This window comes from Myxine glutinosa, chromosome 10 (genome assembly GCF_964187855.1).
Source record: "Myxine glutinosa chromosome 10, kmMyxGlut1.1, whole genome shotgun sequence".
NCBI classification, from domain to species: Eukaryota; Metazoa; Chordata; class Myxini; order Myxiniformes; family Myxinidae; genus Myxine; species Myxine glutinosa.
In genome coordinates this window covers 55,249,106-55,274,834 of record NC_136270.1, presented here as the reverse complement: position 1 = coordinate 55,274,834, position 25,729 = coordinate 55,249,106, and the positions used below count along the sequence as shown (strand labels likewise).

General features: G+C 43.0%; 1 protein-coding gene across 2 annotated transcripts in view; it reads left to right on the top strand.

Annotated features, from left to right (window-relative positions):
• Positions 1-1,039: 1,039 nt before the first annotated feature.
• Positions 1,040-25,729, top strand: part of DET1 (DET1 partner of COP1 E3 ubiquitin ligase) — a 32,258-nt gene continuing 7,568 nt past the window's right edge. Inside the window, exons 1-6 of one of the 2 annotated variants that reach the window (XM_068127722.2) lie at positions 1,040-1,390; positions 19,155-19,261; positions 20,434-20,592; positions 23,503-23,745; positions 23,902-24,114; positions 24,299-24,419. In XM_068127722.2, the coding sequence (XP_067983823.1) occupies positions 1,342-1,390; positions 19,155-19,261; positions 20,434-20,592; positions 23,503-23,745; positions 23,902-24,114; positions 24,299-24,419 (892 nt within the window). In that variant the 5' untranslated portion in view covers positions 1,040-1,341. Of the gene's footprint in view, positions 1,391-1,693; positions 1,870-19,154; positions 19,262-20,433; positions 20,593-23,502; positions 23,746-23,901; positions 24,115-24,298; positions 24,420-25,729 lie in introns of those variants that run through there. The other variant, XM_078785669.1, reaches the window with a different exon arrangement.

The window sequence follows — 25,729 nt, the reverse complement described above, 5'->3', positions numbered from 1 at the left end:
TACGGATGACGCACGGAAATAAGTATACGAGGTGTATGAACGTACGGATGACGTACGGAAATAAGTATATGAGGTGTATGAACGTATGGAAATAAGTATACGAGGTGTATGAACGTACGGATGACGTACGGAAATAAGTATACGAGGTGTATGAATGTACGGATGATGTACGAAGATATACGAGGTGTATGAACGTACGGATGATGTACGGACATATACGAGGTGTATGAATGTACGGATGACGTACGGAGATTTACGAGGTGTATGAACGTACGGATGACGTACAGCGATATAAGAGGTGTATGAACGTACGGATGACGTACGGAGATATACGGGGTGTATGAACGTACGGATAACGTACGGAGATATACGAGGTGTATGAACATACGGATAACGTACGGAGATATACGAGGTGTATGAACGTACGGATGACGTACGGTGATATACAAGGTGTCTGAACGTACGGATGACGTACGGAGATACACGAGGTGAATGAACGGAAGGATGATGTACGGACATATACGAGGTGAATGAACGGAAGGATGATGTACGGAGATATAGGAGGTGTATGAACGTACGGATGACGCACGGAAATAAGTATACGAGGTGTATGAACGTACGGATGATGTACGGACATATACGAGGTGTATGAACGTACGGATGACGTGCGGATATATACGAGGTGCATGAACGTACGGATGATGTACGGAGATATGCGAGGTGTTTGAACGTACGGATGATGAACGGAGATATACGAGGTGTATGAACGTACGGAGATATACGGGGTGTATGAACGTACGGAGATATACGGGGTGTATGAACGTACGGATGATGAACGGAGATATACGAGGTGTATGAACGTACGGATGACGTGCGGAGATATGCGAGGTGTTTGAACGTACGGATGATGAACGGAGATATACGAGGTGTATGAACGTAAGGAGATATACGGGGTGTATGAACGTACGGAGATATACGGGGTGTATGAACGTACGGATGATGAACGGAGATATACGAGGTGTATGAACGTACGGATGACGTGCGGAGATTGACGGTGACGCGCATTTTCGCGTCTGAGAGCGCCCGTGTCCGCACAACGAGGACGGCCGGCTCTGAGAGTGGCACCCGCGGAATCAGTGTTCCCACCAAGTCGCTCGTCCCGTGTCCGTCGGTAAATATCGGAGCATCCAAATATTGTGCAAAAACTCGCCAATTACCAGAGCGGAAGTGAGCGGACAGAGCTCAGGGTTTACTTTCCGGGTCGTGCGAGTGCGAGTCGGGCTCCCGCGGACAAATCCTCTCAGGGCCGGCGCCTGGGATGCCGCTTCGCTTCGTCTTGAGATGCTGACTGAGTGTGCGCGCAGCTCCAAGTCCGAGGATCGATCTCGGGGTGAGGGGCGTGAGGCCCAGGCTACACTAACTTAGACCGTCGGCATTATTTGCTTTTGGTTTATAGATGGACAAGTTTGACTCGCCTCGTATTACCGGGTACTTTGTGACGATGAATTGAGTGTTAAATGGCGGAGCGCGACGTGACGCATTCTGTGCAACCGTCCATGGTCACAGAGAAAGTTGTGCGGGCAACAAGGACGCCAGCAAACTATGGATAAATCAACACGTCATCAAGGCTTTTACAGTGACATCACAGCTCCCATAATGCCCTCTGCCGTTCCGCCATGTTGGAGGACTGTTTATATCGAACGGCGTTAAATATGGAGCTGAATTTGCCGAGTATTTTCTCATTTTAGCATCGAAATGTCACCTAAAGCAACGAGACTTATTGTGACGGTTCGGACAGTCCGTCACAACGACGGTATTTATAGAAAATGTTGCTTTTTCACAGCTGGGGACGCAACGTGGTGAGAAAGAGTGAGTGGAGTCTGACACGGAAAAGTTTATAAATGTAACTTGTTTAGATGTTGTTATTCATATGTTGTTATTCAACAAGCACTTACACTTTAGATGAACTGGGATTTTAATTGTACTCATTAAACCTTTCATGATTAATGTGGCTCATGGAGCATTAGAGACGATGGGGTCAGGGGTCTGCATCAACACAAGGTCCAGAAGGAGCTATCCCTATAAAGAACCAAAAAAGATGGAACTTCTAAATATTTAATGTCTGTAGGACAACCTACACTGGAGGTATCTCTAAACGGTCACCCCGGTGTTTCACAGGCAGGGCGACCCATCTCTAAACTCACCCTGGTGTTTGGCAGGCAAGGCAACCCATCAATCCCTACCCCATCTCTAAACTGTCATGGACGTATGGGGTGGACAAGATGGATGTATGGGGTGGACAAGATGGACGTATGGGGTGGACAAGATGGACGTATGGGGTGGACAAGATGGACGTATGGGGTGGACAAGATGGACGTATGGGGTGGACAAGATGGACGTATGGTGTGGACAAGATGGACGTATGGGGTGGACAAGATGGACGTATGGTGTGGACAAGATGGACGTATGGGGTGGACAAGATGGACGTATGGGGTGGACAAGATGGACGTATGGGGTGGACAAGATGGACGTATGGGGTGGACAAGATGGACGTATGGGGTGGACAAGATGGACGTATGGGGTGGACAAGATGGACGTATGGGGTGGACAAGATGGGCATATGGGGTGGACAAGATGGGCGTATGGGGTGGACAAGATGGACGTATGGGGTGGACAAGATGGGCGTATGGGGTGGACAAGATGGACGTATGGGGTGGACAAGATGGACGTATGGGGTGGACAAGATGGACGGATGGGGTGGACAAGATGGACGTATGGGGTGGACAAGATGGACGTATGGGGTGAACAAGATGGACGTATGGGGTGGACAAGATGGGCGTATGGGGTGGACAAGATGGGCGTATGGGGTGGACAAGATGGACGTATGGGGTGGACAAGATGGACGTATGGGGTGGACAAGATGGGCGTATGGGGTGGACAAGATGGATACAGAAGCAAACTCTCAGGAAGAGCTTGACTTTAGATGGGTTAAGGGGGTAGAGATGATCATGGTATTTTTGGTGGGTGAAAGGTGAACAGTTCTCTTGAAGACCCAGAGGAAAGGAGCAAATGCAGAATGAATACTTTCTGGAAAGCTCTGCGTTGGTATTCATGAAAGCTCTGCGTTGGTATTCATGGAAGCCCTGCGTTGGTATTCATGAAAGCCCTGCGTTGGTATTCATGAAAGCCCTGCGTTGGTATTCATGAAAGCCCTGCGTAGGTATTCATGAAAGCCCTGCGTACGTATTCATGAAATACCTGGGTAGGTATTCATGAAAGCCCTTTGTAGATATTCATTAAAGACCTGGGTAGGTATTCATGAAAGCTCTGCATAGGTATTCATGAAAGCCCTGCGTAGGTATTCAAGAAAGATCTGCGTAGGTATTCAAGAAAGATCTGCGTCGGTATTCATGAAAGCCCTGCGTAGGTATTCATGAAAGCCCTGCGTGGGTATTCAAAAAAGATCTGCGTAGGTATTCATGAAAGCCCTGCGTAGGTATTCATGAAAGCCCTGCGTTGGTATTCATGAAAGCCCTGCGTAGGTATTCATGAAAGCCCTGCGTAGGTATTCATGAAAGCCCTGCGTAGGTATTCATGAAAGCCCTGCGTAGGTATTCAAGAAAGATCTGCGTAGGTATTCATGAAAGCCCTGCGTAGGTATTCAAGAAAGATCTGCATAGGTATTCATGAAAGCCCTGCGTCGGTATTCATGAAAGCCCTGCGTTGGTATTCATGAAAGCCCTGCGTCGGTATTCATGAAAGCCCTGCGTTGGTATTCATGAAAGCCCTGCGTTGGTATTCATGAAAGCCCTGCGTCGGTATTCATGAAAGCCCTGTGTCGGTATTCATGAAAGCCCTGCGTCGGTATTCATGAAAGCCCTGCGTTGGTATTCATGAAAGCCCTGCGTTGGTATTCATGAAAGCCCTGCGTTGGTATTCATGAAAGCCCTGTGTAGGTATTCATGAAAGCCCTGCGTTGGTATTCATGAAAGCCCTGCGTTGGTATTCATGAAAGCCCTGCGTAGGTATTCATGAAAGCCCTGCGTAGGTATTCAAGAAAGATCTGCGTAGGTATTCATGAAAGCCCTGCGTTGGTATTCATGAAAGCCCTGCGTTGGTATTCATGAAAGCCCTGCGTTGGTATTCATGAAAGCCCTGCGTAGGTATTCATGAAAGCCCTGTGTAGGTATTCATGAAAGCCCTGCGTTGGTATTCATGAAAGCCTTGCGTAGGTATTCATGAAAGCCCTGCGTTGGTATTCATGAAAGCCCTGCGTAGGTATTCATGAAAGCCCTGTGTAGGTATTCATGAAATACCTGGGTAGGTATTCATGAAAGCCCTTTGTAGGTATTCATTAAAGACCTGGGTAGGTATTCATGAAAGCCCTTGGTAGGTATTCATTAAAGACCTGGGTAGGTATTCATGAAAGCTCTGCATAGGTATTCATGAAATACCTGGGTAGGTATTCATGAAAGCCCTTTGTAGGTATTCATTAAAGACCTGGGTAGGTATTCATGAAAGCCCTGCATAGGTATTCAAGAAAGATCTGCGTAGGTATTCATGAAAGCCCTGCGTTGGTATTCATGAAAGCCCTGCGTTGGTATTCATGAAAGCCCTGCGTAGGTATTCATTAAAGCCCTGCGTTGGTATTCATGAAAGCCCTGCGTAGGTATTCATGAAAGCCCTGCGTTGGTATTCATGAAAGCCCTGCGTAGGTATTCATGAAAGCCCTGCGTAGGTATTCATGAAATACCTGGGTAGGTATTCATGAAAGCCCTGCATAGGTATTCATGAAAGCCCTGCGTAGGTATTCATGAAATACCTGGGTAGGTATTCATGAAAGCCCTGCGTTGGTATTCATGAAAGCCCTGCATAGGTATTCATGAAAGCCCTGCGTTGGTATTCATGAAAGCCCTGCGTAGGTATTCATGAAAGCCCTGCGTAGGTATTCATGAAAGCCCTGCGTAGGTATTCATGAAAGCCCTGCGTTGGTATTCATGAAAGCCCTGCGTAGGTATTCATGAAAGCCCTGCATAGGTATTCATGAAATACCTGGGTAGGTATTCATGAAAGCCCTTTGTAGGTATTCATTAAAGACCTGGGTAGGTATTCATGAAAGCTCTGCATAGGTATTCATGAAAGCCCTGCATAGGTATTCATGAAAGCCCTGCGTAGGTATTCATGAAAGCCCTGCGTTGGTATTCAAGAAAGCCCTGCGTAGGTATTCATGAAAGCCCTGCATAGGTATTCATGAAATACCTGGGTAGGTATTCATGAAAGCCCTTTGTAGTTATTCATTAAAGACCTGGGTAGGTATTCATGAAAGCTCTGCATAGGTATTCATGAAAGCCCTGCATAGGTATTCATGAAAGCCCTGCGTAGGTATTCATGAAAGCCCTGCGTTGGTATTCAAGAAAGATCTGCATAGGTATTCATGAAAGCCCTGCGTAGGTATTCAAGAAAGCTACTAGCTCGCCGGCGGAAAGCTAGAGGCCCAAACTCGAGTCTCCACTACTCACAATAAGTTATGGATATTGTGGGAGTGAGTTTATTTTATTTAGGGGTTAGGGTTCGGGTATAGAAATCAAGAATGCTGTGTTTTTTCACACATTAATAACCATAGAATTAGGACCAACAACTTTTTTCAACATAATTAATACACAAAATCATCCACACCGAGGAACCTGCCAATATCCCGGGACCCTAACTTATTGTGAGTAGTGTAGCATCCTAGGCTGGTGCAAAATCTCGGGCCCCCTTCCCTGCCAAGTCGCAAGTGGAGCCGGACCGTGCACGGAATTCTGGGAAACTGGAGCCGGCCGAGCATGGAATTCTGGGAAACTGGAGCCGGCCGAACACAGAATTCTGGGAAACTGGAGCCGGCCGAACACGGAATTCTGGGAAACTGGAGCCGGCCGAGCATGGAATTCTGGGAAACTGGAGCCGGCCGAGCATGGAATTCTGGGAAACTGGAGCCGGCCGAACACAGAATTCTGGGAAACTGGAGCCGACCGAGCACAGAATTCTGGGAAACTGGAGCTGGACCGAGCACGGAATTCTGGGAAACTGGAGCCGGACCGAGCACGGAATTCTGGGAAACTGGAGCCGGACCGAGCATGGAATTCTGGGAAACTGGAGCCGGCCGAGCACAGAATTCTGGGAAACTGGAGCCGGCCGAGCATGGAATTCTGGGAAACTGGAGCCGGACCGAGCACGGAATTCTGGGAAACTGGAGCCGACCGAGCACGGAATTCTGGGAAACTGGAGCCGGACCGAGCACGGAATTCTGGGAAACTGGAGCCGGACCGAGCACAGAATTCTGGGAAACTGGAGCCGGACCGAGCACGGAATTCTGGGAAACTGGAGCCGGACCAAGCACGGAATTCTGGGAAGCCCTTCTGAGGCCACTATTTGCGCCCTGTCGGTGCCATCTGTATTTCTATTTTCTTTCTATGCTTTTCCACCCAGGAGGAGGCCCCTCTTAGGTTTTTGGGCTCAACCTGTGGTGCTAATAAGTGGTAATGTATGTGGTAATGTGCTGCTATATAAGTGGTAATGTGCTGCTATATAAGTGGTAATGTGCTGCTATATAAGTGGTAATGTGCTGCTATGTAAGTGGTAATGTGCTGCTATGTAAGTGGTAATGTGCTGCTATATAAGTGGTAATGTGCTGCTATACAAGTGGTAATGTGCTGCTATATAAGTGGTAATGTGCTGCTATATAAGTGGTAATGTGCTGCTATATAAGTGGTAATGTGCTGCTATATAAGTGGTAATGTGCTGCTATATAAGTGGTAATGTGCTGCTATATAAGTGGTAATGTGCTGCTATATAAGTGGTAATGTGCTGCTATATAAGTGGTAATGTGCTGCTATATAAGTGGTAATGTGCTGCTATATAAGTGGTAATGTGCTGCTATATAAGTGGTAATGTGCTGCTATACAAGTGGTAATGTGCTGCTATATAAGTGGTAATGTGCTGCTATGTAAGTGGTAATGTGCTGCTATATAAGTGGTAATGTGCTGCTATATAAGTGGTAATGTGCTGCTATATAAGTGGTAATGTGCTGCTATGTAAGTGGTAATGTGCTGCTATATAAGTGGTAATGTGCTGCTATATAAGTGGTAATGTGCTGCTATGTAAGTGGTAATGTGCTGCTATATAAGTGGTAATGTGCTGCTATATAAGTGGTAATGTGCTGCTATGTAAGTGGTAATGTGCTGCTATGTAAGTGGTAATGTGCTGCTATATAAGTGGTAATGTGCTGCTATGTAAGTGGTAATGTGCTGCTATGTAAGTGGTAATGTGCTGCTATATAAGTGGTAATGTGCTGCTATATAAGTGGTAATGTGCTGCTATATAAGTGGTAATGTGGTGCTATGTAAGTGGTAATGTGCTGCTATATAAGTGGTAATGTGGTGCTATATAAGTGGTAATGTGCTGCTATATAAGTGGTAATGTGCTGCTATATAAGTGGTAATGTGCTGCTATATAAGTGGTAATGTGCTGCTATATAAGTGGTAATGTGCTGCTATGTAAGTGGTAATGTGCTGCTATATAAGTGGTAATGTGCTGCTATATAAGTGGTAATGTGCTGCTATATAAGTGGTAATGTGCTGCTATATAAGTGGTAATGTGCTGCTATATAAGTGGTAATGTGCTGCTATATAAGTGGTAATGTGCTGCTATGTAAGTGGTAATGTGCTGCTATATAAGTGGTAATGTGCTGCTATATAAGTGGTAATGTGCTGCTATATAAGTGGTAATGTGCTGCTATATAAGTGGTAATGTGCTGCTATGTAAGTGGTAATGTGCTGCTATATAAGTGGTAATGTGCTGCTATATAAGTGGTAATGTGCTGCTATATAAGTGGTAATGTGCTGCTATATAAGTGGTAATGTGCTGCTATATAAGTGGTAATGTGCTGCTATATAAGTGGTAATGTGCTGCTATATAAGTGGTAATGTGCTGCTATATAAGTGGTAATGTGCTGCTATATAAGTGGTAATGTGCTGCTATATAAGTGGTAATGTGGTGCTATATAAGTGGTAATGTGCTGCTATATAAGTGGTAATGTGGTGCTATATAAGTGGTAATGTGCTGCTATATAAGTGGTAATGTGCTGCTATGTAAGTGGTAATGTGCTGCTATGTAAGTGGTAATGTGCTGCTATATAAGTGGTAATGTGCTGCTATATAAGTGGTAATGTGCTGCTATGTAAGTGGTAATGTGCTGCTATATAAGTGGTAATGTGCTGCTATATAAGTGGTAATGTGCTGCTATATAAGTGGTAATGTGCTGCTATGTAAGTGGTAATGTGCTGCTATATAAGTGGTAATGTGCTGCTATATAAGTGGTAATGTGCTGCTATATAAGTGGTAATGTGCTGCTATATAAGTGGTAATGTGCTGCTATATAAGTGGTAATGTGCTGCTATATAAGTGGTAATGTGCTGCTATGTAAGTGGTAATGTGCTGCTATATAAGTGGTAATGTGCTGCTATATAAGTGGTAATGTGCTGCTATATAAGTGGTAATGTGCTGCTATATAAGTGGTAATGTGCTGCTATATAAGTGGTAATGTGCTGCTATATAAGTGGTAATGTGCTGCTATATAAGTGGTAATGTGCTGCTATATAAGTGGTAATGTGCTGCTATGTAAGTGGTAATGTGCTGCTATATAAGTGGTAATGTGCTGCTATATAAGTGGTAATGTGCTGCTATATAAGTGGTAATGTGCTGCTATATAAGTGGTAATGTGCTGCTATATAAGTGGTAATGTGGTGCTATATAAGTGGTAATGTGCTGCTATATAAGTGGTAATGTGGTGCTATGTAAGTGGTAATGTGCTGCTATATAAGTGGTAATGTGGTGCTATATAAGTGGTAATGTGCTGCTATATAAGTGGTAATGTGGTGCTATATAAGTGGTAATGTGCTGCTATATAAGTGGTAATGTGCTGCTATATAAGTGGTAATGTGGTGCTATATAAGTGGTAATGTGCTGCTATATAAGTGGTAATGTGGTGCTATATAAGTGGTAATGTGCTGCTATATAAGTGGTAATGTGCTGCTATATAAGTGGTAATGTGGTGCTATATAAGTGGTAATGTGCTGCTATGTAAGTGGTAATGTGGTGCTATATAAGTGGTAATGTGCTGCTATATAAGTGGTAATGTGCTGCTATATAAGTGGTAATGTGCTGCTATATAAGTGGTAATGTGCTGCTATATAAGTGGTAATGTGCTGCTATGTAAGTGGTAATGTGGTGCTATATAAGTGGTAATGTGCTGCTATATAAGTGGTAATGTGGTGCTATATAAGTGGTAATGTGCTGCTATATAAGTGGTAATGTGGTGCTATATAAGTGGTAATGTGCTGCTATATAAGTGGTAATGTGCTGCTATATAAGTGGTAATGTGGTGCTATATAAGTGGTAATGTGGTGCTATATAAGTGGTAATGTGCTGCTATATAAGTGGTAATGTGCTGCTATATAAGTGGTAATGTGGTGCTATATAAGTGGTAATGTGCTGCTATATAAGTGGTAATGTGCTGCTATATAAGTGGTAATGTGGTGCTATATAAGTGGTAATGTGCTGCTATATAAGTGGTAATGTGGTGCTATATAAGTGGTAATGTGGTGCTATATAAGTGGTAATGTGGTGCTATATAAGTGGTAATGTGCTGCTATATAAGTGGTAATGTGGTGCTATATAAGTGGTAATGTGCTGCTATATAAGTGGTAATGTGCTGCTATATAAGTGGTAATGTGCTGCTATATAAGTGGTAATGTGCTGCTATATAAGTGGTAATGTGGTGCTATATAAGTGGTAATGTGCTGCTATATAAGTGGTAATGTGCTGCTATGTAAGTGGTAATGTGGTGCTATATAAGTGGTAATGTGCTGCTATATAAGTGGTAATGTGGTGCTATATAAGTGGTAATGTGCTGCTATATAAGTGGTAATGTGGTGCTATATAAGTGGTAATGTGCTGCTATATAAGTGGTAATGTGCTGCTATATAAGTGGTAATGTGCTGCTATGTAAGTGGTAATGTGCTGCTATATAAGTGGTAATGTGCTGCTATATAAGTGGTAATGTGCTGCTATATAAGTGGTAATGTGCTGCTATGTAAGTGGTAATGTGCTGCTATATAAGTGGTAATGTGCTGCTATATAAGTGGTAATGTGCTGCTATATAAGTGGTAATGTGCTGCTATATAAGTGGTAATGTGCTGCTATATAAGTGGTAATGTGCTGCTATATAAGTGGTAATGTGCTGCTATGTAAGTGGTAATGTGCTGCTATATAAGTGGTAATGTGGCTGCTATATAAGTGGTAATGTGCTGCTATATAAGTGGTAATGTGCTGCTATATAAGTGGTAATGTGCTGCTATATAAGTGGTAATGTGCTGCTATATAAGTGGTAATGTGCTGCTATATAAGTGGTAATGTGCTGCTATATAAGTGGTAATGTGCTGCTATATAAGTGGTAATGTGCTGCTATGTAAGTGGTAATGTGCTGCTATATAAGTGGTAATGTGCTGCTATATAAGTGGTAATGTGCTGCTATATAAGTGGTAATGTGCTGCTATATAAGTGGTAATGTGCTGCTATATAAGTGGTAATGTGGTGCTATATAAGTGGTAATGTGCTGCTATATAAGTGGTAATGTGGTGCTATGTAAGTGGTAATGTGCTGCTATATAAGTGGTAATGTGGTGCTATATAAGTGGTAATGTGCTGCTATATAAGTGGTAATGTGGTGCTATATAAGTGGTAATGTGCTGCTATATAAGTGGTAATGTGCTGCTATATAAGTGGTAATGTGGTGCTATATAAGTGGTAATGTGCTGCTATATAAGTGGTAATGTGGTGCTATATAAGTGGTAATGTGCTGCTATATAAGTGGTAATGTGCTGCTATATAAGTGGTAATGTGGTGCTATATAAGTGGTAATGTGCTGCTATATAAGTGGTAATGTGGTGCTATATAAGTGGTAATGTGCTGCTATATAAGTGGTAATGTGCTGCTATATAAGTGGTAATGTGCTGCTATATAAGTGGTAATGTGCTGCTATGTAAGTGGTAATGTGCTGCTATATAAGTGGTAATGTGCTGCTATATAAGTGGTAATGTGCTGCTATATAAGTGGTAATGTGCTGCTATATAAGTGGTAATGTGCTGCTATATAAGTGGTAATGTGCTGCTATATAAGTGGTAATGTGCTGCTATATAAGTGGTAATGTGCTGCTATGTAAGTGGTAATGTGCTGCTATATAAGTGGTAATGTGCTGCTATATAAGTGGTAATGTGCTGCTATATAAGTGGTAATGTGCTGCTATATAAGTGGTAATGTGCTGCTATATAAGTGGTAATGTGCTGCTATATAAGTGGTAATGTGGTGCTATATAAGTGGTAATGTGCTGCTATATAAGTGGTAATGTGCTGCTATATAAGTGGTAATGTGCTGCTATATAAGTGGTAATGTGCTGCTATATAAGTGGTAATGTGGTGCTATATAAGTGGTAATGTGCTGCTATATAAGTGGTAATGTGGTGCTATATAAGTGGTAATGTGCTGCTATATAAGTGGTAATGTGGCTGCTATATAAGTGGTAATGTGCTGCTATATAAGTGGTAATGTGCTGCTATATAAGTGGTAATGTGTGCTATATAAGTGGTAATGTGCTGCTATATAAGTGGTAATGTGGTGCTATATAAGTGGTAATGTGCTGCTATATAAGTGGTAATGTGCTGCTATATAAGTGGTAATGTGCTGCTATATAAGTGGTAATGTGCTGCTATATAAGTGGTAATGTGCTGCTATATAAGTGGTAATGTGCTGCTATATAAGTGGTAATGTGCTGCTATATAAGTGGTAATGTGCTGCTATATAAGTGGTAATGTGCTGCTATATAAGTGGTAATGTGCTGCTATGTAAGTGGTAATGTGCTGCTATATAAGTGGTAATGTGGTGCTATATAAGTGGTAATGTGCTGCTATATAAGTGGTAATGTGCTGCTATATAAGTGGTAATGTGCTGCTATATAAGTGGTAATGTGCTGCTATATAAGTGGTAATGTGCTGCTATATAAGTGGTAATGTGCTGCTATATAAGTGGTAATGTGCTGCTATATAAGTGGTAATGTGCTGCTATATAAGTGGTAATGTGCTGCTATGTAAGTGGTAATGTGCTGCTATATAAGTGGTAATGTGCTGCTATATAAGTGGTAATGTGCTGCTATATAAGTGGTAATGTGCTGCTATATAAGTGGTAATGTGCTGCTATGTAAGTGGTAATGTGCTGCTATATAAGTGGTAATGTGCTGCTATATAAGTGGTAATGTGCTGCTATATAAGTGGTAATGTGCTGCTATATAAGTGGTAATGTGCTGCTATATAAGTGGTAATGTGCTGCTATATAAGTGGTAATGTGCTGCTATATAAGTGGTAATGTGCTGCTATATAAGTGGTAATGTGCTGCTATATAAGTGGTAATGTGCTGCTATATAAGTGGTAATGTGCTGCTATATAAGTGGTAATGTGCTGCTATATAAGTGGTAATGTGCTGCTATATAAGTGGTAATGTGCTGCTATATAAGTGGTAATGTGCTGCTATATAAGTGGTAATGTGCTGCTATATAAGTGGTAATGTGCTGCTATATAAGTGGTAATGTGCTGCTATATAAGTGGTAATGTGCTGCTATATAAGTGGTAATGTGCTGCTATGTAAGTGGTAATGTGCTGCTATATAAGTGGTAATGTGCTGCTATATAAGTGGTAATGTGCTGCTATATAAGTGGTAATGTGCTGCTATGTAAGTGGTAATGTGCTGCTATGATAAGTGGTAATGTGCTGCTATATAAGTGGTAATGTGGTGCTATATAAGTGGTAATGTGCTGCTATATAAGTGGTAATGTGCTGCTATATAAGTGGTAATGTGCTGCTATATAAGTGGTAATGTGCTGCTATATAAGTGGTAATGTGCTGCTATATAAGTGGTAATGTGCTGCTATATAAGTGGTAATGTGCTGCTATATAAGTGGTAATGTGCTGCTATATAAGTGGTAATGTGCTGCTATGTAAGTGGTAATGTGCTGCTATATAAGTGGTAATGTGCTGCTATATAAGTGGTAATGTGCTGCTATATAAGTGGTAATGTGCTGCTATATAAGTGGTAATGTGGTGCTATATAAGTGGTAATGTGCTGCTATATAAGTGGTAATGTGGTGCTATGTAAGTGGTAATGTGCTGCTATATAAGTGGTAATGTGGTGCTATATAAGTGGTAATGTGCTGCTATATAAGTGGTAATGTGGTGCTATATAAGTGGTAATGTGCTGCTATATAAGTGGTAATGTGCTGCTATATAAGTGGTAATGTGCTGCTATGTAAGTGGTAATGTGCTGCTATATAAGTGGTAATGTGCTGCTATATAAGTGGTAATGTGGTGCTATATAAGTGGTAATGTGCTGCTATATAAGTGGTAATGTGGTGCTATATAAGTGGTAATGTGCTGCTATATAAGTGGTAATGTGGTGCTATATAAGTGGTAATGTGCTGCTATATAAGTGGTAATGTGCTGCTATATAAGTGGTAATGTGGTGCTATATAAGTGGTAATGTGCTGCTATATAAGTGGTAATGTGGTGCTATATAAGTGGTAATGTGCTGCTATATAAGTGGTAATGTGCTGCTATATAAGTAGTAATGTGCTGCTATATAAGTGGTAATGTGCTGCTATATAAGTGGTAATGTGCTGCTATATAAGTGGTAATGTGCTGCTATATAAGTGGTAATGTGGTGCTATATAAGTGGTAATGTGCTGCTATATAAGTGGTAATGTGCTGCTATATAAGTGGTAATGTGCTGCTATATAAGTGGTAATGTGCTGCTATGTAAGTGGTAATGTGCTGCTATATAAGTGGTAATGTGCTGCTATATAAGTGGTAATGTGCTGCTATATAAGTGGTAATGTGCTGCTATATAAGTGGTAATGTGGTGCTATATAAGTGGTAATGTGCTGCTATATAAGTGGTAATGTGGTGCTATGTAAGTGGTAATGTGCTGCTATATAAGTGGTAATGTGGTGCTATATAAGTGGTAATGTGCTGCTATATAAGTGGTAATGTGGTGCTATATAAGTGGTAATGTGCTGCTATATAAGTGGTAATGTGCTGCTATATAAGTGGTAATGTGCTGCTATGTAAGTGGTAATGTGCTGCTATATAAGTGGTAATGTGCTGCTATATAAGTGGTAATGTGGTGCTATATAAGTGGTAATGTGCTGCTATATAAGTGGTAATGTGGTGCTATATAAGTGGTAATGTGCTGCTATATAAGTGGTAATGTGGTGCTATATAAGTGGTAATGTGCTGCTATATAAGTGGTAATGTGCTGCTATATAAGTGGTAATGTGGTGCTATATAAGTGGTAATGTGCTGCTATATAAGTGGTAATGTGGTGCTATATAAGTGGTAATGTGCTGCTATATAAGTGGTAATGTGCTGCTATATAAGTGGTAATGTGCTGCTATATAAGTGGTAATGTGCTGCTATATAAGTGGTAATGTGCTGCTATATAAGTGGTAATGTGCTGCTATGTAAGTGGTAATGTGCTGCTATATAAGTGGTAATGTGCTGCTATATAAGTGGTAATGTGCTGCTATATAAGTGGTAATGTGCTGCTATATAAGTGGTAATGTGCTGCTATATAAGTGGTAATGTGCTGCTATATAAGTGGTAATGTGCTGCTATATAAGTGGTAATGTGCTGCTATATAAGTGGTAATGTGCTGCTATGTAAGTGGTAATGTGGTGCTATATAAGTGGTAATGTGCTGCTATATAAGTGGTAATGTGGTGCTATATAAGTGGTAATGTGCTGCTATATAAGTGGTAATGTGCTGCTATATAAGTGGTAATGTGGTGCTATATAAGTGGTAATGTGCTGCTATATAAGTGGTAATGTGGTGCTATGTAAGTGGTAATGTGCTGCTATATAAGTGGTAATGTGGTGCTATATAAGTGGTAATGTGCTGCTATATAAGTGGTAATGTGGTGCTATATAAGTGGTAATGTGCTGCTATATAAGTGGTAATGTGCTGCTATATAAGTGGTAATGTGGTGCTATATAAGTGGTAATGTGCTGCTATATAAGTGGTAATGTGGTGCTATATAAGTGGTAATGTGCTGCTATATAAGTGGTAATGTGCTGCTATATAAGTGGTAATGTGGTGCTATATAAGTGGTAATGTGCTGCTATATAAGTGGTAATGTGGTGCTATATAAGTGGTAATGTGCTGCTATATAAGTGGTAATGTGCTGCTATATAAGTGGTAATGTGGTGCTATATAAGTGGTAATGTGCTGCTATATAAGTGGTAATGTGCTGCTATATAAGTGGTAATGTGGTGCTATATAAGTGGTAATGTGCTGCTATATAAGTGGTAATGTGGTGCTATGTAAGTGGTAATGTGCTGCTATGTAAGTGGTAATGTGCTGCTATATAAGTGGTAATGTGCTGCTATATAAGTGGTAATGTGCTGCTATATAAGTGGTAATGTGCTGCTATATAAGTGGTAATGTGCTGCTATATAAGTGGTAATGTGGTGCTATGTAAGTGGTAATGTGGTGCTATGTAAGTGGTAATGTGGTGCTATGTAAGTGGTAATGTGGTGCTATGTAAGTGGTAATGTGGTGCTATGTAAGTGGTAATGTGGTGCTATGTAAGTGGTAATGTGGTAATGTGGTGCTGTGGCTTCTCCTGTGGTGCTAATAAAATAAACTAAATGATAATTGTGCAGAAAATGACGTTTGTAAAAAGCACAAAAGCACAAAAGCACCTGTGTGTACAATCCAATATGGTGTGCCAGAAGTTTGACGATGTCACCTTGAAAGGATGTTTACGAGATTTGAAACTTTTGTCACACAATTGTGAGAATCGTGGGTTTAAGTTGAACACCAAACAAACCACCATTCCTGCCTCGCAACGTGGTTTTCATAACAGTGTCGTTCATCGGCCTGAAAAGCTCCTCAGAGAGAAAACCAAAAAAATACCTCCAAATCGAGATACCGACCAGGACATCGATGGAGAGAGTCACACATTTCCATGACAACGAGAGCTGTACACATATCTTCCGTAATATAATGCAATGTTGTGCTGATGCTTTTAAATGAATAATTTTCAATAAAAAGTGTGCAACGGCCGCGTTATTCACGTCTTACACAGCTGAATACTTCAATTGGTAGTAACACTGGCCTAAACTATGCAGCATGGTATGGTAACCCCCGGAGTGGATAGTAAGCCATCTACCCCAGTTGCAATATACCGTAGTGATTAAAAATCAAAAGGTACCCTTCGCCAGCGGAGCTCCGTCAAGTTCCAAAAATTCCCGTCACCTTCAGTTGAACGTCAGGCCTGGCCACCAAATTCATGAAAGACCTGAACAAAAAACGTTCTCTGGCCGACCTGACAAGAAAATCAGAATATTTGAGAGTTCTCGTGACCTTTTTCTACATTAAATTAAAATGAAATAAAGATTTTTAATGTTGTAGAAAATTATATTCCGGAAGCTTAGCGACATTTACCCAGGGTTTTTACACCACCTTAGTTCACACGTCACATTAGTTCTTCATGCGTTTTGTTTGCGTTCTTTATGACGTCCTGAAAAACTACATTTCCTGTTTGGAATGATTTTCAATTTTGTTTCACTGCCAGGCCGGCAGACAGACTAACTATCTCACTCATCTCTGCACAAGTGCGATCGGGATGAATTTGCAGACAAAGTCGTGTTGAACTACAAACTCGTCTTCTGATTCTTGTTCCGATTCATGTTCAAAACTAGAGCAATGTGACTGTCACCAATATGCGTCCGCAAAGTCCCACAACGGGTAGATGCCCTCGTTCAATGTCCTAAAAATAAACAAGTTTGATTTAAATCCCTTCAGCTGTTTTCAAGTATCACATTTTCACCAGCCAGGACAGGTTTCACATCGATCGGTGAAGCGGTTTCAGAGAAGGGATTTTTTTAAATATCGGCTTTCAAGCTAATATGGGTACCATACCACGTGACATATGACCTTAAAAAATGTACACTCTGCATATGAATGGGTAGGGGATCACGTTTGTGAAGTTTCGCGTTGATAGGATAAGGTTCGTTTTTCTATCCAAGATGGCTGCCAAACCACGTGACCTACGACATCATTTTCAAACTATATGCACCAATGGTGTTGAACGATATTTGTAAAATTTTGCATCGATAGGGTGAGTGGTTTAAAGATATAATTATTTAATATTTTCCTTCAATCCGATGTGGCCCCCCCTTTGGGCCGGTGCTCCTGCCTCACACCTAGCTCGGCTTCACGCTATATGAACCAAAAGCTTTCAGAATCGTTGGAATCTCCCGTGATGAAGCTAACTCCAAGGGCCTTTCACTTACTCATCGCAGGCAGGGTGGTGGTCTTTCTGTCTTCGAGCGACCCCTCTCCAGATTTGGTATTCACGAAAGGCCTGCGTTGTTATGAATGAAATGCCGTCTGTTTTCTGTCCCCCAACTTTTCCTTCAGAACGCACAAGATCTGCCAGCACCCCTCTCCTGGTTAAACTGCCAAAATCTAGGCTCTCTGCTCACCTCCACTCTTTCATTCCCCTTTTCTCCCACCTCTGGAACAAACTCCCTCACTCTCTTCAATCCCACTCCACCCTCCAGGTCTTTAAAACAGCTGTTCTCCACCATCTCTTGTCTTCCCCCATCCAAAACCTTGATCTTTTCTACCCCCGTTAATTCACCCCAGATCGACCTCTTTCAATCTCCAACTTCTTTCCTGAAATTCCTAGTTGTGTCAATTTGTTTTCTACCATGTACCATTGTACCCCTTCCCTCCCTCCCCCCCCCCCCTCTCTCTCTCTTCCACAGATCTACCGACGTCCCTGTTCTCCACTGTTGTTGAGCGTGTATGTTTTCCTCTCCCTCCCCCTCTTGTCTCCCACTCCTTTTATGTATTGTATGTTTTGTGGGGCTGTGCCTGTTCTCGTGTGTAATGTGTTAGCTCTTACATGAGCCTTGACTCTGTATCCCCAAAAATATTATAATAATAACATATGGCTGCCACACCATGTGACCATTGACATTTTCGTGGTCATCTTTAATCGCCATGCCTAGTCAATGACACACGTAGTAAAGTTTCGAGTGAATCGATTTGGTGGTTTGGGAGAAGATGTTTTTTTAGGGTTTTAGGTTAAATCCAATATGGCTGCCAAACCATGTGACCTATTATGTCATAAATTTAATATTTCAATACAAATGTGTCATAGATAATGAGCATGCAATTTCAGATTTTTAGGATAAGGAATTAGATTAAAACATTTTTGGCTGGTATACCACTTCACCTGTGATGTCATCATTATCATGCTTTTCTTCTCCATTGGGAGTATTTGACAATGTGCCAAGTTTCAAATTTTTCCATTCAGTGGTTTCCGATAAATATATATATATATATATATATATATTTGCATTTAATCCAAGATGGCTGCCATACCACGTGATCTATTAACAAAAAAATTCCCTTTTTAAGGCAATTTTCCCTGCTAGAGCGGGGGTTATCCTTGTAGGCCCCATGACAATCATGGTTCCCTTTTTCAGGAAATGTTATTTTATGGCCGGATGCCCTTCCTGACGCCAACCCTTTAGACGCCTCTTACGATATGCAGGGATACGGTGTACCTATTCTAAACCGGGGCACACACCGGGGTTACCACACGTGACCTATGACGCCCAATTATCATAAATACATTCCGCATGGGTGTCACTCCGACCCTGAAAGTTTCAGTACCAATCGGACATGTGGTTGCTGAGAAAAACGAGGTTTAGCCCGTACGTACGGACGGACGGACGGACGGACGGACAACCCAAAAACATAATACCTCCGGCCACCTTCGGGGACGGAGGCATAATAAAACATTAAATTGAAATAAGTTGTTCCTCGATCATAAACTGTTGTTTGTAGACAAACAGATAGACAAAGTGAACAATTTCAGAGCTTTCACTTCACATGCTAATAACTCCTTGTGTTGCTTTCTTCAACCTCACCTCATCGTAATCACTCGCATCCCTCTTATTTAGGTGAAGGTCTCTAATTCACTTGCTTCCTTTGCTGCAGCCGAAGAGGTGACTTTGAAACCCCGACGTATTGGCAACCAAAACATTGTGTGGCGTCTTGAACAGCGGCGCGTGGACTCCGGCCCCTCTGGTACTCACTGGTACAAGGTAAGGCAACCTTCACTCGGTCAAATAACCTTGTGACGTGCTGATTGCCTTAACTTGAACTGTGCTATCGTTACCTTTGCATTTTACATTGATAACCTCAGAAGCGATCTAAAGAATTGGATCTCGACTTTGGTTTGCCAGGTTTGGCGTTCCCTTCGGAGCACATAGCTCATTCGGGGCCGATCCAAGTTACAAATCCCATATCTTCTGCCGGTTTGTCCATCGTCTGCTAATGTTATTGTAATTCATGTAGAAATACACCGATGTCTCCTACTCTCGTCGTCATTCATGTGACACATGCAGCCCCTCCTGGATCCGTAGACACTGCAGAAAAGATAAACTACATGTCAACTTATAAACTCGTTACAAGAACGTTTATAAAACGCAAGTTCAACAAGAAAAAGAGCAGAGATTGCAAACCCTCGCCAGGATGTGTTTTCAGTGGTTTTTAAGGCTTTTGTGTTAAAACAAACATGGCGGCCAAACCACGTGACCGATGACGTCATCGTTATTTTTTTCTAAACTAATTTATTCCTAGATTATGCTCAATAAATTTCATCTTGATCGGATATTTGTACTTGTCGAATTATGACGTCATAATGGAGGCACCTATGACATCATCATTAACATATTTTATTCCCCATGGAGAGTTCTTTACAATGAGTCATGTCTCAATTTTTTATATTCAGCACTTTCGGAGATATAGAGGTGCAAAGTTTTTCGGGTTTTTCAAGATGGCGGCCGAACCACGTGACCTATGATGTTATAATTATCATTTTAAAAAATTCTACAGGTGGAGTTGCACCTATGGTGAAATTTTCCTGTCAATCGGACCAACGGTTGCAGAGAAAATCATATTTATTCTGTGCGGACAAACAAACAGACAAATCGACAGACAGACAAACAGACACAAATGTAATTCCCTCTCCTCAGGCGAGGGTAACATCTCGGTGTTTTTATTTTATGTAAAGGGTGATGGATGATGGTGTGACACGTGAAAGGTATCCAAATCATGAGTCTTGTTTTGTACGCATTACACCAACAGAAACTTGGGATGCAGTTTTATTGGTGCTTTTGGAGCCTTTTGTTTGGATACCTTAATGAGAAAATGCAGGTACTTGATCTGGCATTTATTTTTTCTGTTGCATTTGAATGTTGAACTGGTGTGACAGGTGCGCCGACTACACCAGAATGTCGTTCCTAACTTCACGGTAGTGAATGTAGAGAAACCACCGGGCTTCCTGCGCAAGTTTTCTCCCGATGGTCGCTATTTCATCGCTTTCTCTGCTGACCAGACATCACTGGAGATATATCGTTACCAAGGATGCCAGGTAGCACCACCAACTGAAATTGAATCATCTTGGCCTTGGTTTAAATTATATTCATCACATTGTGCTAAAAACATACATTCGACATTTATACTAAAAGTCAATCATTTTATTGAATGAAAAAAATGAATGAATGAATGATCTTTTTAATGCAATTTTTCCCCGCTAGGGCGGGGGTTAGCCTTGCGGGCCCCATGACAAATCATGGTTCCCTGTTTGAGGCAATGTTTTTATGGCTGGATGCCCTTCCTGACGCCAACCCTTAGTCACCTCTTACGATGCGCAGGGATACGGTGTACCTATTCTACCAGGATCATTCATCGGGATCATCGGGATCACACATCGGGATCATTCATCATTCATCAGGATCACTCATCCCAGCAAGCTGGTACTCAATTTGCCGACCTCGGAAGGATGACAGGCTGAGTCAACCCCCCTGGCGTTAATTCAGCGGTCGACCGGGATTCAAACTCAGGATCCTAGGATCCCAAGCCTGCACCCTAACCGCTAAGCCAACACCAGGCTGCCAACCAACAACACCCCCTACCCCCTTATTACGTTTGTAAATATGCTTGATTAATCTTGTTATCCAGTTCCGTCACTTCTGGTGACAGTCATGATCAGATTTATCCAAACATCCCTATCTTGAAGGGCCTTTAGCCCATCCATCCAGGGCAAACAAGATCTGCCTCTTCCTCTTCTTCCCTCAACCACACCCAGCATAGTTGACTTCTCCAGACTTTTGTTTTCTGCATGACATACATGGGTCATACCAGAAGTCACGAGCATGTTTATTGGAAAGTAAAACAAACGTACATGTAAGAAAACTGATATTGTCAATAGGAACTAACTGGACATCAGACACTGGGCACTATACCACCTTTAGAGGCCATTTTCTCCTGCAGAGCAGGGGGTAGCCTTTTTTAGGCACTGTGGTCCCCTTTTTCGAGCACTGTGGTCCCCTTTCTCGTGCACCGTGGTCCCCTTTTTCGGGCACCGTCGTCCCCTTTTTCGGGCACAGTGGCCCCCTTTTTTGGGCACTGTGGTCCCTTTTTCGGGCACCGTGGTCCCCTTTTTCGGGCACCGTGGTCCCCTTTTTCGGGCACCGTGGTCCCCTTTTTCGGGCACCGTGGTCCCCTTTTTCGGGCACCGTGGTCCCCTTTTTCGGGCACAGTGGTCCCCTTTTTTGGGCACCGTGGTCCCCTTTTTGAAGCAATGTTTTATGGCCAGATGCCCTTCCTGCCGCCAACCCTGTTAGTCGCCTCTTGCGACACACAGGGAATTACCAGCAAGCTGGTACTCAATTTGCCGACCTCGGAAGGATGACAGGCTGAGTCAACCCCCCTGGTGTTAATTCAACGATCCACCGGGATTCAAACCCAGGATCCTAGGATCCCAAGCCGGCACCCTAACCGCTAAGATATGAACCCAGGATCCTAGGATCTCAAGCTGGCACCCTAACCGCTACGATTTGAACCCAGGATCCTAGGATCCCAAGCCGGCACCCTAACCGCTAAGCCAACACCAGGCCGACACTGGGCAATAGGAACTGGACAAAATGTACAATACTTTTGTACAAAATCTCCAGAACGATCCACACATTTCCTCCATTGCTGCACGAGCTTAATTATCCCTGTACAGTAGAAGTCCTTTCCAATACTTGGCAACCAGCTACACATGGCTATCTGGACTGCCTCATCGTTTTCATAGTGCTCGCCTGCCATGTGATATTTGAAAGGCCCAATCAGATGATAGTCCGATGGGGCCAAGTCCCGGAGCACTTCCCAGCCATTTTTTAGATTTCCTCCAATGTCAGACGTGCACTATGAGGTCTGGTGTTGTCTTTTTGAAAGATGACAGTTTTTTGCGCATTTCCTGAAGTGCACGTTTTAGGTTATTGAGCGTCTGAACGTACGGAGCCACGTTAATGGTTTCCCCTTTGGCCAGGAAATCAACTTGTATGTATCCCCCAGTATCCCAGAAGACGGTTCCCATAACTTTGCCGGCGAAGAGTATTCCTTTGGCCTTCGTCTTTATTGGAGATGTGAAGTGATGCCACTCGATACTTTGCTGCTTAGTTTCTGGGTCGAAATGGTGGAACCAGCTTTTATCACCAGTCACAGTACGAAACAGGAAGTCATCACCGTCGGCAGCATGTTGTTAAAGCAACCGTGATGACATATCCATGGGTATGCTTTGTGTTCCTCAGTAAGCAAAGGGGAGCCCAACCGGAACAACCGTTCCGATATCCCAAGGACACCGTCATCTCCTGTAGAGCATGGCGTCCCATGCCAACCTGCGCTGCAATCTCCCTAACCATCCCTTCTTAGGCTACGACCTCACCCGTACCCGACCTCACCCGTACCCGACCTCACCCGTACCCGACCTCACTCGTACCCCTCTCGTCCCTGTGTGGAATTGTTTTTCTGTCCCTTTGGGTTTTCAAGACAACAGTCTATCACCATCTAGTGTCTCCGGTGCCATTCCATGAGTTTTTTTCTCTCTTCCTACTCTCCTTTCCTTCTCGCCGTATGTCTGCCCACATCCCATATTACTGATGGTGTTTCCTTGTGGATACTTTGTTCACCCGTTTCCATCCACCCTGTCATTGATTTGTTGATGGTCATACTACTTACTATTCCATGACCCTCCATGTGATGTTAACAAAACCATTAAATCTAAAGCCCCCAAGTATCACGACTCGGTTGAAGAAGATTGTTGAAGTGATGAGTTCCGACTATTTGGAGGAATGTTGCTTTAAACTGGGACAAGTTGTGGTGTTATTGTTTAATTATGGTTCATGTATTTTTGTTTTTCACGACTGCATTCCTGTGCAAACCCTCAGATCCCGACTTGGCCTAGCGAGCCGAGAGCACATGACCCGAGTGACCCTGAGCATTGTGCTCCCCGCAGGCTGCCGAGAAGCTCCTGCAGGGCTTTTCGGGCGACGTGCTCGTGAACGGGGCGGTGCCCAGGGCCACGGAGGTGTGCGCCCACCTCTTCGACCGTTTCTTCCAGCTGGTGCACTGCACGAGCGTGGCGCCACCCGGAGAGCACCTGAACCGAGAGTGCAGCCTGTTCACCGATGACGGCCGCCACGTCATTGTGGGCTCGGCGGCCTATCACCCTGATGAGCAACAGCCACTGTTTTACGAGGCAAAGCTACCCACCCTCTGTCAATCCTGATATTCATCATCCTTTACTTGTTCTCCTGGACCTCCCCTTAACCCCACTCCTTTCCTCCTTCTGCCACGTGCATTCTTTCACTTCCTTATTATCTCTGTATTTCCTTCCACCACTGTACCTGTTCAGGTGTACCGCAACAACGAATCGGTGACTCCCAATCCAAAATCCCCGCTGGAGGACTATTCCCTCCATGTAGTCGAACTGAAGAGTGGACGTTTATGTGACTCTCGCCGCTTTCGCTGTGACAAGATCTTCCTGTCGCACAACCAAGGCCTGTATCTGTACCGCTCTGTGCTGGCGGTGCTTTCAGTGCAGCAACAGACAATTCACGTGTTCCAGGTACCATCTTGAGAGCCCAGGGTGGTGTGGGGTTTACCGTTTTCTTTTGGCTTCACATCTAATGGTAAAAATGTCCCAGGAGAGCTGCTGAAGCGTAGTGGATTGACGTGCTAGATACTTCGGGATTGTGTTATCGGATTTCGGAAAAGTTTTGCGTGAGGTAATGACCGTCATCCGGGAACAGATCACACCTGAGGGAATGTTTCTGGATGTTCGGTCCATCGGTCGCTTCTGCTACGAGGATGACCTACTTACGCTGTCTGCAGTTTACCCGGCGATCCTCTATCCTGGTTCAACACAGACCGGTCAGTTTGTCACTGCTCCCCCATCATTAGCTGCACTACATGTTACTACATTTGACCAAGTTATCACAGTTTAGCACTTCCCGGACTTTACGCTAACAAAATCGATCATACTCGTACTTGGCTCTCACAACCTCGCACTGTTGACGGACAAGTATCTCAGACATGCTGGTTTTACTCACAGGTTAATTGAACGCTTCTCAATTCACCTTCTCATGAAGCACCGAATACTTTGTTAATTATCCTGCTTGACCAACAACTAAAACCTTTCCGTTAATTGGATTTCAAATCCAAATGAAAAAGGAAAGAAAAAGCAAAGCGGAAATTGTTGTGCATTTCGACACAGGGAGCTTTGGGACATCCCGTGCACGAGCTATTCTTAGACAACGGTATCAAGTGGAAACAAGTTGGTTCAGGATTGTATTTTCCTTGATCAAAATGAAATTATATTCTTGATTTAAAATTATATTTTGATCAAGGAAATGATGCCAACACATTGGCACTTTATATTGCCGGCTAAGAATAACTGCTAGAGCGGACTTCGTTTGTGCCAGCACCCATTGCTTCTTCCACAAAAATCTACATCAAATGCTGCATGTCTAATGATACTTTCTTCTCAACGGGCCCAATTATTCCCACCTTCTTGTGGGGTTCGCTGGGGAAAGTTTTTGGTCCAAGTTTTTCTTGAACTAGCTAGCCAGGCCTGACACTCGACTAAGTTGTAAAGGCTGCCATTTGTTCATGGTGCCAGTGATAGCTCGCCGACTCTTCGTGAAGCACACAACCCGAGGAACGGCATACATTGATGAATCACCTTGTCTTTGAAACGCTGGGATGACTCACGGATTCAAACCCAGGCTAGACAGCTTAGGGGCAACTGTGCATACCTCTTGGGCCTAGGCCACCCTTCCAGCCCATATCTAATAACACAACAATCATTATGAAACTAGATGGTATTCATAGAATACTTACCCTGCGCAGTCAACTTGGTGCGAGCCAACTCTTGTTTTTGAAGGTTTTTTTTTTTTTGAAGGGCCAGACCACGAGCAATGACATCATCTATATTATAACAGGCGTAGGTGATCCGTCTGTCCGGGGGTGTGGCTTACTCCGTTGAGAGAGTAGCTCCACCCATTCTAGGAGGGGCTTCGAAAACAAATTCTGGGAGAGGCTTCATATAAACAAATATCCACCATTTTATTAACTCGCATAGCTTTGAGGCCTGTTTTGTAGGCCCGTGGTGTCTTGCTCTCTCTCCCAGTTTTATTTCAAATCAAATTCGATATATCATTTCATTTTTCACAGTCGCTAAC